The sequence below is a fragment of the Thalassophryne amazonica genome, chromosome 12, assembly GCF_902500255.1.
Source record: "Thalassophryne amazonica chromosome 12, fThaAma1.1, whole genome shotgun sequence".
Lineage (NCBI taxonomy): Eukaryota > Metazoa > Chordata > Actinopteri > Batrachoidiformes > Batrachoididae > Thalassophryne > Thalassophryne amazonica.
Genome location: NC_047114.1, coordinates 48,339,722 through 48,354,273, shown reverse-complemented (window position 1 = coordinate 48,354,273; position 14,552 = coordinate 48,339,722). Strand labels below are relative to the sequence as shown.

At 40.6% G+C, this 14,552-nt stretch overlaps 1 protein-coding gene across 1 annotated transcript in view; it reads right to left on the bottom strand.

The window, feature by feature from the left end:
• The window catches only part of carmil3 (capping protein regulator and myosin 1 linker 3), a 253,784-nt gene that overhangs the window by 203,502 nt on the left and 35,730 nt on the right, over positions 1–14,552 (bottom strand). The window contains exons 3-4 of the mRNA XM_034182575.1: positions 5,580–5,630; positions 5,312–5,371 (exon numbers count right to left, since the gene is read on the bottom strand). Coding sequence (XP_034038466.1) covers positions 5,312–5,371; positions 5,580–5,630 — 111 coding nt within the window. The remainder of the gene's footprint in view (positions 1–5,311; positions 5,372–5,579; positions 5,631–14,552) is intronic.

Sequence of the window (14,552 nt, the reverse complement as noted above, 5' to 3'; positions counted from 1 at the left end):
GCAACATGAGGTGATGTTCTTGGATGTATGGCACAACAATGGGCCTCAGGATCTCGTCACGGTATCTCTGTGCATTCAAAATGCCATCAATAAAATGCACCTGTGTTCTTCGTCCATAACAGATGCCTGCCCATACCATAACCCCACCGCCACCGTGGGCCACTCGATCCACAACATTGACGTCAGAAAACCGCTCACCCACACGACGCCACACACGCTGTCTGTCATCTGCCCTGGACAGTGTGAACCGGGATTATCCGTGAAGAGAACACCTCTCCAACATGCCAAATGCCAGTAAATGTGAGCATTTGCCCAATCAAGTCGGTTACGATGACAAACTGGAGTCAGGTCGAGACCCCGATGAGGACGACGAGCATGCAGATGAGCTTCCCTGAGACGGTTTCTGACAGTTTGTGCAGAAATTCTTTGGTTATGCAAACCGATTGTTTCGGCAGCTGTCCGAGTGGCTGGTCTCAGACGATCTTGGAGGTGAACATGCTGGATGTGGAGGTCCTGGGCTGGTGTGGTTACACGTGGTCTGCGGTTGTGAGGCTGGTTGGATGTACTGCCAAATTCTCTGAAACGCCTTTGGAGATGGCTTATGGTAGAGAAATGAACATTCAATACACAAGCAACAGCTCTGGTTGACATTCCTGCTGTCAGCATGCCAATTGCACGCTCCCTCAAATCTTGCAACATCTGTGGCATTGTGCTGTGTGATAAAACTGCACCTTTCAGAGTGGCCTTTTATTGTGGGCAGTCTAAGGCACACCTGTGCACTAATCATGGTGTCTAATCAGCATCTTGATATGGCACACCTGTGAGGTGGGATGGATTATCTCAGCAAAGGAGAAGTGCTCACTATCACAGATTTAGAATGATTTGTGAACAACATTTGAGGGAAATGGTGATATTGTGTATGTGGAAAAAGTTTTACATCTTTGAGTTCATCTCATACAAAATGGGAGCAAAACCAAAAGTGTTGCGTTTATATTTTTGTTGAGTGTATGTGTTGCCAAGACATTGTGTGCACACATTTTTATAAATTAAGCCAAAAGTGTAAAGAAAATGCCTTTTCCTCACTGGAACAGAATAAAAAGCATGAAACACATAAGGTGCGTGTTTCCCACCAAGATTCCAATTGTTGTTAGAACCAGAGTGGCAGTGACATGGCAGCTCATACCAGCTTATTCTGCCAATCAGGAGTAGTAATTTTCATGCCATTCTTTAAGTGACTATATAAGCTGACCTTTCATCTTAAACTTCTTCTTCTTTGTCTTTTGGCTGTTCCCGTTAGGGGTCGCCACAGCAGATCAATCGTTTCCATCTCACCCTGTCCTCTGTATCTTCCTCTGTCACACCAACCACCTGCATGTCTTCTCTCAGCACATCCATGAACCTCCTCTTTGGCCTCCCTCGTCTCCTCCTCCCTGGTGGCTCCATCCTCAGCATCCTTCTCCCTATATACCCTGGGTCCCTCCTCTGCACATGTCCAAACCATCTCAATCTCGCCTCTCTGACTTTGTCTCCAAACCGTCCCACCTGAGCTGTCCCTCTGATATGGTCATTCCTAATCTTGTCCATTCTTGTCACTCCCAAAGAGAATCTCAACATCTTCAGCTCTGCCACCTCCAGCTCTGCCTCCTGCCTTTTTGTTAGTGCCACCTTCTCTAAACCATACAACATAGCTGGTCTCACTACTGTTTTGTAAACTTTCCCCTTCACTCTTGCTGATATTCTTTGGTCACAAATCACTCCTGCCACCTTTCTCCACCCACTCCACCCTGCCTGCACTCGCTTCTTCACCTCTTTACTACACTCTCCATTACTTTGAACAGTTGACTCCAAATATTTAAACTCATCTACTTTCACCACTTCTACTCCTTGTAACTGCACAATTCCACTGGGCTCCCTCCCATTCACACACATGTACTCAGTCTTGTTTCTACTGACTTTCATTCCCCTTCTCTCCAAAGCATATCTCCACTTCTCCAGACTAGACTCAACTTGCTCTCTACTCTCACTACAGATCACAATGTCATCTGCAAACATCATAGTCCATGGGGACTCCTGTCTGATCTCATCCGTCAACCTGTCCATCACCACCGCAAACAAGAAAGGACTCAGAGCTGATACTTGGTGTAATCCCACCTCCACCTTGAATGAGTCTGTTATTCCGACTGTGCATCTCACCGCTGTCACACTATTCTTGTACATGTCCTACACTACCCTAACATACTTCTCTGCCACTCCAGACTTCCTCATACAATACCACAACTCTTCTCTTGGCACCCTATCATAAGCTTTTTCTAAGTCCACAAACACACAGTGTAACTCTTTCTGGCCTTCTATGTACTTCTGCAACAGTATTCTCAGAGCAAACATTGCATCTGTAGTGCTCTTTCTCAGCATGAAACCATATTGCTGCCCAGAGATCTTCACCTGTTTTCTAAGCCTAGCTTCTACTACTCTTTCCCATAACTTCATGCTGTGGCTGATCAGCTTTATGCCTCTGTAGTTACTGCAGCTCTGCACATCACCCTTGTTCTTGAAAATAGGAACCAGCACACTTCGTCTCCAGTCCTCAGGCATCCTCTCACTTTCCAAGATTGTATTAAATAATCTGGTTAGAAACTCTACTGCCATCTCTCCTAGACATTTCCATGCCTCCACTGGAATGTCATCTGGACCAACTGCCTTTCCACTCTTCATCCTCTTCATAGCAGCCCCCACTTCTTCCTGGCTAATCTCTTGTACTTCCTGATTTACTCTCACCACATCATCCAGCCTTTTCTCTTGCTCATTTTCTTTATTCATCAACTCTTCAAAATATTCCCTCAACCTTCTCAGCACACACTCCTCACTTGTCAGCACATTACCATGTGCATCTTTTACCACCCTAACCTGCTGCACATCCTTTCCAGCTCTGTGCCTTTGTCTGGCCAATCGGTACAAGTCCTTTTCTCCTTCCTTACTATTCAACTTCTTGTACAACTCGCAATATGCCTTTTCCTTTGCTTTTGCCACTTCTCTTTTCGCCTTATGCCGCATCTCCTTGTACTCCTGTCTACTTTCTTCATCTCTCCTACTATCCCAAAACCTTTTCGCCAACCTCTTTCTCCTTATGCTTTCCTGGACCTCTTCATTCCACCACCAAGTCTCCTTGTCTTCCTTCCACTGTCCAGATGTCATACCCAGTACTGTCCTAGCTGTCTCCCTCACCACATCTGCAGTACTTTTCCAGTTGTACAAAATTGCTTCTCCTCCAACCAGTGCTTCTCTCACCCGCTCACTAAATTTCACACAACAGTCTTCCTCCTTCAGCTTCCACCATCTGATCCTTTGTTGAGCTCTCACTCTCTTCTTCTTCTTTACCTCTAAAGTCATCCTACAAACAACCATCCTATGATGGAAGACCACTGAAGATCATTTTGTGGCAGACCATTATAATGTTGCAGGAGTAGGGATTTTTGTGAAGCTCATTAAATGGACATAGACTTTGATGTTGAACATGACCTGGGGAATTTTGTGTGCAGGTTTGATCAAAATAATGCCATAACTATAGGAGTAGGGCAGGTGGATCTGTGGCATAGACATTGGACTACCAATCACTGGGTTCGACTCCAGGTGTGCACTTCAGGTTACTGGTCTATACCTTTGGAGAATACACTTCATCTGCATAATCCCAGTGCACCCATATGCAAATAGGTCCCAACCTTTTCTGGGGAAGTAACTTGAAATGAACTGGTGTCCCATCCAGTGGGAGTCACAGACTCATCAACTGCACACTATGGTATCCATGGATAATTTCTGGCCAAATGGGCTTTCAAGGCCTGTATAGGTCTTACTTATTCTGTTGTAGGCATGTAGGGGAACTATGAATGGATGGCAGATGCTGCATCACGGCAAAGTTCATCTATCCTTCAGATGAATGAGATAAAAATAGATGCAAATATAATAGCAACATGTCTTTCACGTGAGGTAGCCGTAATGTTAAATATGAGATTTCCATTATTCAGTACAGCTGAGATCCATTTGTTCCCATATATGATGGTCTTCTCATGAGTATGAAAATGTACACATGCAAATCCAACAAAACTGAACCAACCCACCTTCAGTCATTGTTGAGATTCATATTTATATAAATATTACAGTGTGCTGCCTCATTTACTCCACATGACTAATCAGTGTTATAAATATGAATGCTTCACTATTTAGCACTGGTGAGATATACCACAGAGTCCAAACTGAGAATCTCTTCATTAGTAGAGTAGAACAAGTAGCTCCATCGGAGTTGGACTACAAATATGTAGATGTGGATTTCATTCCCTGTCACGCTACCTGTCTGTGTCCTTAAAATACAATCTGGATTATCTCAGTCTCCCCAGCTGTAAATGGACACCGGCCTTGACTGACACGTAACTTGCTTGGAATGGTGTCCCATTCAGAGGGAGCCGTAGACTTTGATTTGCATCACGCTACAGAATCCAGGGTTAAGCACTGGTACAAATGATCCTGAAGGCTTATACAGGAATTATTACTACTTCATGCTCTTCTCATTAGGAGGTCAGTTTATACCAACATCACACTGACACTCATGTTACACCATCTACTCAACATGAGGTAATATCTAACCTTGTTTTTAGAAAAGTTAATGTTGTCAGTGCTGTCTAAAATATATTTACCATTATAACTGTCTTAGTAATTGATTGAACAATGCCATGGAAGAGGAAGTGCACAAAGGGCACAGATAAGATTGATGAGGCGTTCATCAGTGCATGATGAACAAGAAGGAAAGGACTATTCGTCTGATTGTCTGATGCAATGTGATGAGGCAAGACAATGTTTCATCAGTGTATGATGAATGACCAAGGAACGGACTTTTGAGAGTGACTGTCTTATACTATCAAATGATTTCATTGAATGGACTTTGTAACACCTTGGGACTGCATACAAGTAGCATGAAAACTGAATGTACTCGTATTTTGTCTTCAGACTTACACTCTGTATGACATGTACCTTTTAAGCTTTAAATGACGAAAGATCTTAAAAACTGAAATCCGTTTCCCCTGATGTCTCTTTTGTTTTCTGTGTTAGTGTTTTTAGGTAATTTTCCTAACAATTGTGCACTAATTGTGATAAATCAACATAATGCCCTAATAACCATAATAGTAATACATAAACATTCTCATATTCAGATCCAGCTACGATTATGTGATGACAGAACCTCCCTATCTTCTACAAAAATTTTAATGAGATCAAAAATTTCAAGTTTTGTGTGAGGAAGTTGATGCGCTCTGCAGGATTTCACCTGGTGTTCTGGATAGGTGTTCATTGCTCGGATTTCCAAGAAGTTGAAGGTAACCTCCACCTGAAAACAATCAAGTAACATCACAACATCAATACGGTCACAAGTAGAAAAAGAAACACTACTATTCTTCCACAACAGTGCCACAATCATCCTTTTTTTTTCAACCTGCTGAAAGTCTGTGACAGTGTCGGATCCCTTTTGAAATACACCAAGATCAAAGCAGTTAAGTGAGAGGCATAAAATTCCATTGAGTGTGGGGATCACTTACCTTGGTGGGCACTTTGACAGCAAAGAGATACAGTCTCCATGTTGCCAGAACCTGGAGGGGAGAGAGAAGATATTTTTTGTCAAAGAGCAGGAAATGTAAATTGCAAATCACAGCTAAAAAAAAAAAAAGTACAGCACAACCTCCCCATAAAGAGAGCACGTCATCTCTGTGGTTTATTCATGCTGCTCGTAAGTCACGCTAAGCACTCCAGACGGTAGCAAGTTAATGATGATAGTGTGCGAGCGCGCGCGTGTGGAAGAAATATGACAGTGAGATAGCGAATTATGTGACAGTCCGATTTATTGTGCCAAGTTGTGTTGATGGAATTAAGTAGCGCTTATTCAACAGATGCCTCTTTGCGTCAGTGGGAAGTTAATGGTGAGAAGCAGAAAAGGAGAAAGAGGACAAAAAAGACGAAGAGAGGTGTGCTTCGCCAAAAGAAAGGCATTACCATTTAAAAGTGTCTGGATTCAAGTAAGAGAAAGAAAATTGGGGTGGGTATATATATATATATATATATATATATATATATATATATATATATATATATATATATATATATATATATATATATATGGTGTCAAGCGCCCATTCCTGCTGGGTGTGTCCCACTCCAGGGACAGTGTCAGGTGAAGAGTCTGACTGGGACGGTCCACCTGTCAAACTCAAAGAGGACAGAATCCTCGCCCTTCGGTAAACGGCTCAATCATCTTCAGAGAAACGTTGTAGAAAAAACAAACAACACTAGTTTCTAACCTCAGGAAGGTAAACAACAAGCTGCAACCTTATTTTTATCCATATGAGCCGTCCTCTAAACTGGAAAAATAATATTGACCTGAACGAGCAGACTGCGGAAAAACTGAAGCGTAGGGATCGTCTACAAAGTGCAAAAACAAGACATCAGAAAAATATTCAATAAATTCGTGTGTGGTGTCACCAAATTCACTGCACACATCATTGTGAAAAACTTTGGAGATGATCCGTAAACTGAAATCCATAAACTACTTAAGCTGAATGTATACCTACATTCATGTTTTGGGAGATATTTTTTTCACTATTCATGTTTTGCAATTAATGGTTTGTGGATAATTCACGATTTCGAGCTGATGGTTAACATAGGCCTCCCATCATTCCACTGCCATCCCTCCACTCTCACCATTCCACTGATTTCTCTGCCCATCTCCATGGAAATCTGTACATTTTGGACACTTTTCCTTGATCTTTAATCCTTCGATCTCCCAGTGTGCCACAGTGCCCCGTCTGGTTTCTCTCACTTTAACACCTCACTCCATCCCGCCTCCCCAATTCCCAATTCGTCTATCTCCTTTCCCATTTGAGTTTTTCTATTCTTTTTTCTGCTCTGTCGCTTCCAATTCCTCAAGGCCTCACTGTGCTGAATGAATCGTGGCACCCCACTGAGAGGTGGCAAGAGGTTGAAAGAAAATGACACACACAAAGAGGGGAATCAGAGACGAGGGAGAGATGCGAGACGATGGGACAGAGACACCAGGTTTTCACAGATACAGTCTTCAGAATCCCAAGTGGCTTGATGCAAAGTGCGCCTCACAGACCGGGGTGGCGTCTTTAGAGACGACTATAACAGCTTGGCAGAAAGACTAGAAAACGGAACGAAAATAAGCACGACAATTCCCTCTTTATTATAAAAACAAAACAAAAACTACCAGTCCTTACTTTTCTTGCTCAATCTGCACGATTCCAATCACGGCTCCATTGATAGCTGGATTATATCAGTTCAGAAAAGCGGTAAACAAAGTGTGACATGACCTTGGAGGCACAAAGTGAGTGAGACAAAAGAGATGTATCCAGAAAAATAAGAATAAAGAGCACACATATCTACTCTCTTCAAAGGCCTTGCAACGTGACGAAGCTTTCATCAGGTAAATAACGATATCAATAATGCAGGGCAGCCGATGAGTTCCGATTTGATCCACTGATGATAAAAACGGCTTCTTGCATTTAGTCTCTGCACTCTTAAAATATTCTTTATAACAGACATATCACTCCATACTCTATATACCAGACAGCAATGGTTTTGTCGAAGAAGATTTGGAATATGCAGCCACAATAAAGGAAAAAGTGATATTTCTACAATAAAAGACATCAGATAACACAGGAAGTATCATCAGTAACACCACAGTGGAGTTGAAAATAAACAATCAAGATGCTCTTTTTGCATTTACATATGTAGAGTTCAGATGCAAAACCCAGTAAGTATTTCTTTTTTAAATGGAGAAAAATGCAGTTGAAAATGGAGATTTAAAGGAAACCATATTTGGAAATGCACAGACCTTCATCAATAAAATGAAAACAGTTTGTTCAAATTCTTTCATATTTTGCACACTGATGGTCCCCTTGACAGCCAAGTACATGTTGACCTCAACTAAAAATTTATAGTTTTGGAGATACCGGGTTTTGCATCTGAACTCATATATATATATATATATATATATATATATATATATATATATATATATATATATATATATATATATATATATATATATATATATATATATATATATATATCCATCCAAAAGGATCCCAAAAGGCTAGGACCAAAAGTTATATTGGATCGGTTCCCACTAACCAATAGCGTTAGAGCTTACTGCCAACAGCTAGCCAATCGGTGCGCGGCATACGAAGGTCAGGAACTAGCTGACAGACACTGGTTGAAAAAATGGCAACAAACATGTCAACAACAGCAGAAAATCGTCTGCCAGCGAGGTTTGCTGAGTTCACAGAGAAGGAACTGGTGGAAATATTGAACTCCAAGGAAGAAGGTAGACAAGCACACTACTGACATTTTAGAAGCATTCATTGCATCAGAATCAATCATATGCTGTTCACAACAAAATAAATTGATCTAATTTACTTGACTCTTTGTTGTTTCTTTAATTTGGGAGGGGGGTGGAGAACATAACAATTGATGGATGGCTAGTTGTCCAACATAGAGAAATATGTTATATATATAAATAGTTATTTTAAATAGTTATTTACTATTTTAAAATAGTTATATAACTTTTCTTCATCCAATATTTCTCTATGTTGGACTCCTTACCATCCATTATATATATATATATATATATATATATATATATATATATATATATATATATTTGGACAAAGTATTTTTGTTACAGTTTATCCAATCTCACGCTCAGAAGTCTGTAAATTGTGTTAAGGTGTGGGCTGAAGACAGAGCTGCCTGGCACCAGGCTGTTCAAATTGTTGTCCTTAACGCAGATGTGACGAGAGGCCAACTACCAGCCGAGAAATGGCAGACAGAAGCAAGCAACATCAACCACACCCCTGGGTACACAATACATGTGCACCATATGCAAGAAGGACAACAAATCACGCATTGTACTGTACCGCCATAGCAGATGACATTACAGAGATGCAACGACAATGGTCTCTTGAGAACGGACTGCCCAAAGACAGACCATTACTTAAGTCCTCTGAAAATGTAGGGGCTCTGGATAAAAATGACTGCTATTCTGAAATGTTTGTGACATTTTTGATAAACCTCTTGAATTATAGACTAAAATCTACACTACAAGAACATCTTGATTGTTTCAACAAGCTCAGTCATGCCCCCCCCCCCCCCCATAAGAGAAGCATTTATTGTTTGCGAACACAATATCTCAAAACGAAGGAGGAACTTTAACCAAATTTTGACCAGCTTCACCCAAAGATGAAGCCATTAACTTTTGACTTTCAGCAACATTTTTTGAACAATATAATTAAGTAAAAAATTCTAAGGCTTGCAACTGATGAATCAGAGAAAATAGACCCATGATTACTAAAAGACGTGAATAGGAAGTCATAATGCCATTCCATTTGACACTGAAGGTCACAATCAAGGTTACTCAAGCTTTGACCTTTTATAGCCGCTAAACATTGTCAGATAGGTATGTGGTTTGTGTTAAGCATGGATAGGAAATCATGTGACCTTACAATGTGCAACTTCTAGCTTGACCTTGAGCATACTGAAGGGCAGACCTAGATTGTTGTAATGAAGTAGAAAATGTACTTTCCCCACTGATGCAGGTGTATGCTTTTGCGCCCCCTGGTGCCCCAATCTATTGTTGTGGCAAACAGAGGCAAATTTATAATACAATTATGTCACTGTCCAATGACTTATGGACCTGGAAAAGAAATAAGACAAGAAAGATGAATTTCTCACAAAAAAAACTTCCACAGCTTTCTGATATATTACACATTAAAGGCAAACTTCACCAATAAGAAGGAGCTGAAAGATCTGTCTTGAACACAGGTCAGAAATCTTCAGCTTCTGGCAAACCTCTTCTCCAAGGATCAATCTAAAATTTAACTGCTGAGGAAATCCTACAAGATTAGGAAATCCTACAAGATCAGAATGTTGACTTTGTGACCCGGTCAGCTAAGAACATTGCAGGCAGTGTGCTGCAAAAACACAAAGTGATGAGAGAGAGAGAGATGCATCAGGGCAACCTGAAGAGGCACAGAGGAGAGGATGATGGGAGCAGAGGTGCCCTTCTGAGATGGCAAAGTGTCAGAGGCACAAGTTCAAAGAGTCCGGCGGACCAGAGCAGACTGCCTGTGTCACACAGGGAAGGAGGTGCATACGCTGTGCACATGAGCCAAAAAAAAAACAGGCCGTGTAAATTCATCTCATTCTGACTGCGGGTGTGCGCGCATGTACAGCTGAGCGCATGGAGGGCGGGGGCTTATATTAATCACAAGCCATCAGGCTCTCGGTCCTGCACTTCAAACGAGATGTGCAAATCAAAGTGCTTCTCTGGGTCGAGTGTCTGTATCGCAGCGCTGCCTCTCAGGGAACAAGCCGGGGATCAGTGCCAGATGAGGCCGCCCGCAGCATCTCTGGCTCTGTCACAAGGGGGTGCAAACACCTACATACTACATATAGATCTATATCTGACACATTCCAGTAGTAGTCCAGAACTATTTGTTTTTAGTCCTTTTTACAGAATGCGGGGGGTGAAAATAAATCATGATCTTTGAGTACAGACCTTTGTTAAGGCATTCATCTCAAAAATTGGGCGAATGGTGCAGGTATTCCAAGGATTTTTGCATGCATCACATTTAAGAGACCAAAAGTAACTGGATAAATGACTACACTGACATGTGTTATGCCCTTTTTATTTGCTTTGTATTTACAGGTACTTGTAATAATGGCAATAAAGAATCTGAGCTACAGTCACATCCAAAGGTCGTCTGACTGATTTTTTTTTTTTTTTTACTCTGTACACCACGATACGAGAGTTGAAATGCAATAAAAAAAGCTCAGTGTAGACTGTTAGCATTAATTCAAAGGTTTTTTTTTAACAATAATAATAACAACAACAATATGAAAAAATCATGAACAATTAAAGAATTACAACTATTCTTGAGCCGAATCATAATTAAATAAGTTAAACATAAAGATTCCTGTCCAAATCATCACTTTTTCAGACATTTTTCTTGAGACACATCAGGGGATGGATACATGTACACCTCTAAGTTGCTGAATATGTTTTGGACTTCATTTCTATCCATCATCAAAAAAATGTAACCAACATTTGTCTGCAGTAAGCAGTTCTCAGTAGTGAGAAGAGCCACCAACACACCCATGACCCCTCTGCAGGAGTAATCGATTTCTGTGGCTGCGAATGGAGAAACTCTGCAAAGTGCAACTTTTCGCTGTTGCACCGCTAGTCACAGCTTCATGGTGAACTCAGAATTTATTCAGAATCAGAATTGTTCTTGTCATTATACAAAAACTATAACAAAATTGCATGCAGAGCCATTAAGTGCAAAAGGGCCATCTATGTACAAAGGTTAAAAGGAAAAAGGTAAACAAAAGAAGTATAAAAATGTTTATTTATACATTATATATATATACATTATATATATATATATATATATATATATATATATATATATATATATATATATATATATATATATTTTTTTTTTTTTTTTTTTTTTTTTTTTTTTTTTTGATTGGGTATTTGTTGTTATATATGAAGAGTATTTGTTGCACAAATTGGAGTGAAATGCAGAAGGACTTTCAGACACACTAAGAAAGGATGTGGTTAATAAATAATAGTAGCTTGTTTATTTAATATATTTCCATTTAACATAGTGAACTATGAAATTTCAACTGACCCTGTCAAAACATTTGTAAAGGTTTTCGAAGTGAAATGAAAATTTCAGTTAGTCAGCTAATTTTCGTGTGAGTTTTAAATTGAAACAAAACTTATTTTAAAGTGTAAATAGTCATATTTTTAAAGGCAGCAATTGAATTTAAGTATCACACACTTGAGTCTCGTGTTCCTTGCGGCAAAATGTAGCTGAATTTCCACACCTTTTTAAGAAAATCCTTCTCTGTTAGTTGGATTCTGTTGAATCATTTATAAACAGATTAAAGATTGAGCTTTTCTCTTTAATTATTTTACACTTAGTTGTACTGAATGCCTGGCTTCCTTCTTGCTTCTATTAGTCATATTACTGTTGGGAAACCACTCAGTCTCATGCAAACCAAATTGCCAAGGAGTGTTAACAGAGCAGGTTTGATTGTTGAAGTTGATGTTACTGTGGATTAATTGCTTTGATTAATTCATTTCTATTTTCTCTCTATCCATGATCGTACCTCTTGGAGCCAAACCTGGGAAGAGCACATGAAGGCTGACATCCAGCGAATGAATCATCCTAATGATTTGATTCGAGGAGTCTAAGTGGAACAACACAACAACAAATTGGAGACTATGAGGAGTTCAGCTTCTTTGCTTGGAGGAATCCAGGAGGGCTGGTGAACTGTGCTGGTGGAGTTCAGCAGCTAATCTACTGACTGACAACTCTTGCTTGAAGGGCAGCGGACTGACTTGTCACCACTCTTTGGTGGACAAATCATGGGGCATGCCAACAAGCATCGGCACTGGGATGAACCCATGCTGCACCACGTATGATTGGGACTGTACTGCACTGAGATGTGTGTAGTCTACATTAGAACATCCAGAACTTGCAGGGTATAGGGGAATTTTGTTGGGGGGAACAAATTATCACTTTTCCAGCCAGTTTTAATTAGACAAGTCATGGGATAGACACATGATAATTTCAAAAATCAGTTAATATGTCTTAGACTGCATTTAAAACATGAATACAAAGAGTATGGCACACTGTGAGGGAAGCCACCAGACATACAAACAGCAATTAAGGAGTTACAGGCTTCTCTGACTGTGCACAGTGGAACTGTGCCTGTTTCACTACCAGTCACAGTTTCATACTGAAGTGAAACAGATATAGATTTTCATGATAGAAAACATATCTTGGCTTGAAACTCCCATGTGCCTTCTGGCAGGTGGTTTCACGGCAGTTTGTGGACCACCTTACTGAGAAAACTCTTTTTGAGCCACTGCAGTCTGCTTTGAGAAAATATCATTCCACAGAGACAGCTCTCACTAAAGTGGTGAATAATCTTCTGCTTGCAATGGATTCGGACACCACTATGGTTCTGGTGCCGTTAGATCTTAGTTCTGCCTTTGTATCATCATATTCTACTTGATAGGCTGGTGAATTATTTTAGGATTACTGGGAATGCCCTTGCATGGTTGGCATCATACCTGACCAGTCATCCTCACTGTTTTGTACAGTAACACTACATCTAACCTTAGTGACATGAAATTTGGGGTTTCACAGGGGTCCATCTTAGGCCCCCTGCTTTTCTACAATTATGTAGCACCCCTTGGGTGCATATTGCGGAATTTTGGGATTACCTTTCATTGCTATGCTGATGATACTCAGTTATACATGCCAAAAACTGCTGATAATCTCATCCACATAAAAGCGTTAGAGGATTGTCTTGCATCAGTGACAAGCTGGATGTCTAGCAATTTCCTACTTTTAAACTCTGGCAAGACTGAAATGATGGTTCTTGGTCCAGTGAGACATCAGTATCAATTTGACCAGCTAACACTTAGCCTAGGCTCATGTGTCATACATCACACTGACAAAGTAAGGAACCATGGAGTAATTTTTGATTCTACGTTGTCCTTTGACCTCCACATTAGAGATATTACTGCTTTCTTCCACCTGCGAAATATAGCGAAGACTTGTCCCATCCTGTCTATGGCTGATGCTGAGACCCTGATTCATGCGTTTGTCTCTTCTAGATTTGACTACTGCAATGATCTATTTTCTTGTTTAACACAGTCCACCATTAGGGGTCTCCAATTGGTTCAAAAAGCTGCTGCCAGATGTTTAACATGAAGCAGAACGTTTGACCACATTACTCATTTTTGTGTCTCTTTACTGGCTTCCTGTACCTGTGAGATCAGATTTTAAGGTTCCTTTGCTACGATATAAAGTTATTCACGGACTAGGTCCTCCCTACTTAGCTGACCTTCTTAAACCCTAGGTACTGGCCCGGGCTCTGCATTTTCAGGGTGTAGGACTACTTTGTCTCCCCAGGGTGAACAAAAAGTCTGCGTGTCACAGAGCTTTCTCTTATCGTGCCCCTGTTCTGTGGAATTATCTCCCTGCATCAATAAAACAGTCAGATTCTGTGGAGACTTTCAAGTCCAGACTTAAGACACACTTATTTTCCCTTTCATATGGCTAGCATACTGGCATAGTATGGTACTATGTTTTCTACCCTTTTAAATTAATTTTATTAGTAAACAGAGGGGGCCGCCGCGGTGAAGCTTAGGGCTAGAGACCGGCAATCACCTTAGTATTTCTTCTGTTTTACTTGTTGCTTAATGCTGACAAATTATACTGTACTTGTCTTTCTGCCCCCTGATTCTGTTTTTTTCTTTCTATTTGAGGTGCGGCGCCATCCAGAGATGCGAGTGTGTGGCTTCTTCTGCAGGCCTCCTGTCCTGTGCACCACAGCATCTACTTCCAAAATTTCCTCAAAATTTCCTGTGAAATCGTATTGTGAATTTTGTTGGTAGCATGGCCCAAGCAGAC